The 5,844-nt window shown below is 34.2% G+C and overlaps 1 protein-coding gene across 1 annotated transcript; it reads left to right on the top strand.

Moving 5' to 3' along the window:
- The first annotated feature begins 1,876 nt into the window (after window positions 1-1,876).
- Window positions 1,877-5,189, top strand: LOC114534364 (EGF-like repeat and discoidin I-like domain-containing protein 3). Its single transcript, XM_028555804.1, has 5 exons — window positions 1,877-2,059; window positions 3,174-3,291; window positions 3,869-3,985; window positions 4,075-4,187; window positions 5,040-5,189. The coding sequence occupies exons 2-5, from the start codon at window positions 3,219-3,221 to the stop codon at window positions 5,187-5,189; spliced, it is 453 nt and encodes a 150-aa protein (XP_028411605.1). The 5' UTR covers window positions 1,877-2,059; window positions 3,174-3,218.
- Window positions 5,190-5,844: the final 655 nt, after the last annotated feature.

The raw sequence follows: 5,844 nt of genomic DNA, 5'->3' as shown, positions 1-5,844 counted from the left end.
ACTATAAAATACTTCGCCTATCATTTAGGTTAAGGTTTAATAACCATAAGAGTTCGATTAATAGATTTGCTAAAGGACAAAGGGGTATTTGTGGACAGCATTTGTATGAACATTTTTTTGAGGCAGGGCATTCAGGGTTTAGTGACTTTTTAGTGCAAATTATTGACGTCACTGATGTTAATAAACCCACTGAAAGGGAAAGTTTTTGGATTGAGAAATTGAATACTTATATTCCAAGGGGTTTAAATTTAAGGGAGGAGTATTAGTTTATGTCAGAGGATGATTAATTGCTGTAAAATGGAAATGTTAGGGCTATGGTATTTAATGACATGGAGAGGATCTTATATCGTTTCTGACGAAGGGGCTGTGCCCTGAAACGTAATATATATTTTTTTTTCTTCTCAAATGATGTTTAACTTTTTGATTTGAATGATTTGAAGCTTTATATAAATGTATGTTTTTGGGAGGCTTCTGATATTATTCTTATATATATCGATTCTTATATATAGATATCGATATACATCGATATATATATATATATATATATATATATATATATATATATATTTATATATTCTATATATATATATATATATTTATATATATATATATATATATATATATAACAATTATAAATACAATTCTTTTAATTAGTTGCTACTTTAAGTTTCATGCACTTAAGCAATCATCAGGCAACGTACTAATGAAAACACGGTTAAATTCTTCTGCAAACCGGAAGCTGCACTTGAAAATTCGATATTTGAGAAGTGTTTATATGGCTCGATATGTTTGATATGTTTGAGAATTTAACCGTGTTTTCATTAGTACGTTGCCTGATGATTGCTTAAGTGCATGAAACTTAAAGTAGCAACTAATTAAAAGAATTGTATTTATAATTGTTATAACACGCTCTGCATTTTATGTATTGAGCACTCTGTGTTCTACAAAAGTCTATTTGGAATAGATTTATATATATATATATATTATATATATTATATATTATATATATATATATAATATATGTATAATTATATATATATAAATGTATATATAGTGGATCTAGGAAAGGTTGTCCGAAAATATATACATATATACAAATAGTTGTGACATGTGACCACATATTTCCATCACGTGTCATATCTAATTACGCATGCAAACGCTGCAAAATTGCTTCAAGGTTATTGCTTAGTTGAGATATTTTTGTTGTAAAATGCCTAAGCCGCATTCAGACGATATAAGATGGGGGATTGTGTGGCAGAATTTATTTTATAACAGGTCTTCAACCAGAGTTGCTGTCGATTTGTTTGTTTCCCCAAGGACAGTAGATCGCGTTTTCAACCTGTTTATTAATACTGGTAACGTTACGTCGCCCCATAAGTTTGGCAGGCCACTTTGTAGCAACAACAATTTACCAGCATGAGGAACTGGCAATATGTGAAATAATTCTCAGACATCCAGAGCTATACCTTAAGTAAATCGCCGATCAATTAGAAAACGCTGACATTCGGTGATAAACGGGCTCTCAGATAAAATCAATGAAGGTATATTTTACTAATAGCCTGTTGTCACATTGTTTACGCTTTGCCATGCAGCTATGGAAGCGTTTGCAGCGTTTGCATGCGTAATTAAGTGCGACACGTGATGGAAATATGTGATCACATGTAACAACTATTTGTATATATGTATATATTTTCGGACAACCTTTCCTAGATCCACTATATATAAATATATATATATATATATATATATATATATATATATATATATATATATATATATATATATATATATACATATATTGTAATCTGTGTGTTTAGGGGTATCTCGATTGAAATCAAATGTAATTGCTCAGTTCACAGAAGAAATGGACATACTTTGTGAACTTCAGTGCGCTGTAAACCGTTTTTGTGTTGCATATAATTACAAGAAAAAAGTGGATGAAAAGGAGATCAACTGTCAGCTAACCGACACAGCTGATCCTGATTTTGACAAACATGATGTTGCCAAGAACGAACCAGTGTGGACGTTTTACAAGATTAACGTCGACAGAAGTCACATTGTAAGAATTTTTGACCATTTTTCTTACAAATATTTTATTTGGCATTCAAGGATAGTCATTTTCCAGTTTGATACGCAAAAGCAATTTGAAATTAATATTAAATAATTGGCAAGGCACCATATCTTAGGAGAGCCTACCAACATTAGATCGCAAAGTCGCAAAGTTTTGTAAAATGCGGAAATGATATATATTTAGTGTGAGCGACATTAAGCGCATAAGTATTTGGCATCTGGCATTGCTTAGAGCAATACTAGCTTATGCTGTAACAGTTATGAATATTAAGTCTTACAAATTGACCGCATTCGTGTTTTTATTCCATGGATGTAGTTTCCTATTATTGCCCGTTACTTGGACACACATGTTTCTGCTATTAAAACGAAAGGCTCAGTGAAAATTAAACCATTTTTTGTGCGTATCATTTTTCGTACAAGTTTCGGGTTCATTTGATAAGTTAATAATTTTTCAAATTATTCTGGAGGGGGAAGGGGGAATTGACCCACCTTCCCGTTTTTACCTCCGATAATTTTGACTAACGTGTGAAAAATCCTATATAGTACCGACCCAGTGATATCAATAACTGGGTCGGTACTAGAATTTGCCCCGCCCAATTGAGGGGTATATAAATAATCAGATATTCAGTTCTGCCCGACACATTTGTATATTGTAAGCTATTGCAATTGCAAAAGAAATCCGTAGGGCAGAACTGGATATATTTAACAGTTATTCTGTGAACTCGAGTCGTATATGAGCTGATAACCGACGAGGCGCGTACCGCCGAGTTGGCTATCGGGAGTATCGGCCATATACGACGAGGGTGAGCAGAATAACTGTTTGATTATGTACACAAACCTCGTCGCCCTTTCCGTGCATTTTGGTGTGCTATTATCAACTAAAGCTTAGATTTCTATTTCACTCAACTCCTAAATCTTTCAGCCATTTTGTTTACTTTCTCTACTAGACAGATATGAGCTAATATCTGTCTACTAGCCAACCAATAAAATTGCAGCATACCTCATATCTGGCGCTTGTGTATATAATAAGAGTCATTACCAAAAGACTCGTTCTGGATTGTGCCGTGCTTAAAGCATGATCGATCGTATCTTTTATCATTAAGGAAACCTGCCAGGGAGAAGTTTATGAATTTCAAAATGGTGGAAACATGATTTGGGTTCCAGACAAACAATATTTTTGTCAATGTTTGGAATGTTACGAAGGAAGACTTTGCGAAAAAGGTAACTAAATTTACCCTTGTTGTAAATAGACAGACTTATAATAACTCGATCTAAGAGCTGACCATGCATGACATAGCGAATCTCGTTGTTAGAAATAGTATTCTGTATAAAGCAGTTATGTCGACTTTGTTCTAAAGTCCAACACATATATCGGCAGTATTCATTATATACACAAGCGCTGGATATGAGCTAACATGCAATCTGATTGGTCCTCTATTAGGCACATACATTTGCTCATATGTGTCAAGAAGAGAAACGTAAACAAAATGGCGGCAAGATTTGGGGAGTTAAGCGACGATGAAATTCAAATTTTCCTTGAAAAAAGCACACGAAAGAGCGCCGAACACATGGAAAAGTGCACCGAAAGAGCGACAAACATTGAAATAAAAGCATTCGAATTCAACGCTAGGCTAAAAATATATAGGTTTACAATAATTATAAAGGGTTCTTTTTCTGTTCAATTTACGAATAAATTTGAAAGTTGATTTTATCCAGCGCTTGTGTATATAATAGGCGCATATATACGACTCGAGTTCTCAGAATAACTGTTAAATATTCGACAATATTCTCATTTCAGTCACTCGGAGGGCTCTCGGGATGGAAAACGGTCAAATTCGTGATAACCAAATCACGGCATCAAGCGAATACGATAGTTGGCATCGTGTGGCAAATGGAAGATTAAATTTCACGCCGCGTAATGGAAGAACAGGGTCTTGGTCATCTTTTTACAATGATTTGATCAGTGGCTTCAGGTTGATTTTCAAAGATCCACTATGGTAACAGGAATAAGTACCCAAGGACGCAATGGAGGGAATCAGTTTGTTAAAAGCTACAACGTCTCTTCCAGCCAAGATGGGAAAATTTTCCAGGTCTATACCACAGGAGAAACAGTGAAGGTATATTTGCACAAGTACTAAAAATATTTATCGATATGGCATGCAATAGAGTTGCAGGAAGATTAAGGTTCGAGTGGCCGCGAAAGCAATACGTCATGCATCCCCACGTCTGCAGACACCATTGCATAGTGTATAAATTATATATAAATTATGACAAATCAAACACCGTGTTTACCCCAGACGATGATTTTCAGTTCACGTAATTCAAATCATTCTTAAGTGTATAGAAAGAATGGGTGTAATAGTCACGTAACGATCACGATGCGGTCTTTAAGATTACGATTTATGCGAAACTTGATAATTTGAATACTACAGCGTTTATAGCGATCATGGAATTCATGGATTACCTATAATTGCATATATATAGCTGCATTTTACACACAGCAGTTTCCCGGCTTCGAAATGGGAAACGGAATGTTTTCGGCGGTAATTTTCCCCCTGGAAATTTAATTTTATTTCAGTGGAAAAAAGTTTAAAATGACTTTAACTTCGTTTCTTCATAGAAAAATAATTATAATATTTCCGAATGAAATTTGAAAAGAATCTACTGCATGCGGTCTTCGTTAAATTTTAAACGAAATAGATTGAAATTGAAACAAAAAACAAGTACAAAATTGAGGCTAAATTTTGAAATATATAATTTGTTGATGTTTGAGAAAATATAAAACGATAAAGTACTCTTTCTTTCCAACTTTTAAATCAATTTTTTCCCTCCAACTTGTAAATCGATTATTTTGTAACGATGCGTGCGCGTACGGCTAGACGTGAAGTCTCTACATTCGTGATTGTATAAACTTTGCATTGTCTATACGACATTACAGCATACCAAAATCTATTTTCATATATCTGTAGGAATTTCAAGGTAACAGCGACGTAGATTCCATTGTTCATCACCAGGTTTTTCCTCTCATTTCCGCTCGCTTCATTCGTCTTCATCCAACGGCTTGGAAAAACTGGATCTCGATGAGAGTTGAATTTTATGGCTGTTATATAGCTAAGTAATTGAATTAATAAACTGAGCTACGGCTAACTCTTTGGGGATCTTAAAAGTCTTGACTGAAATTAAAACTCGTTCAAACAAGAAGGCGCTAATTAGACTATATGTGCACACGGTAACGTTTTCGAGCGTTTCAACATTCGTTTGCATGCGAAAACTGTTTCAAACACGTGAATATACATAATAGAGGTTAAAGCTAATTTAATTGGCATCTTTTTTCTTGCGTCGTGTGAACAAGACGTCTAAACAATAAAATAGACCAAAACTATTTTGAAAACGCTCAAAAGTGCCCGAAAAACCACGCTCGTGTGCACAGTCCTTGTCCGACTTGTCTCACTTGTCCGGCTTCGTGTCAGCGTTCCCTTCCTTTTTAAAATTAAAATGACTTATAAACCGAGCAAGAAAATATACATGTGTATTTATCAGTTTCAAGTAGAATCGAACTACTGAAATTATTTAAAAAATTAAAATTGGCAAAATTTAGAAGAGCCGACAACTAATCTTGTAACCTTTTGATTTTTTTTATGAAACTGAATATAACTATAATTCACTCTTAGTAGCTGCATGAAAGGCTTCTTTTGAGTCAAATCATCATGCTACTGAAAGAATCACTTCAACACTACAACATCAGTCGGTTTGTATTGATGCACAACTTTTACC

The sequence above is a fragment of the Dendronephthya gigantea genome, unplaced genomic scaffold (genome assembly GCF_004324835.1).
Source record: "Dendronephthya gigantea isolate DGI-Jeju-01 unplaced genomic scaffold, DenGig_1.0 000099F, whole genome shotgun sequence".
In the NCBI taxonomy this organism is placed as follows: Eukaryota; Metazoa; Cnidaria; class Anthozoa; order Malacalcyonacea; family Nephtheidae; genus Dendronephthya; species Dendronephthya gigantea.
This window is presented reverse-complemented; position numbering and strand designations above follow the sequence as displayed.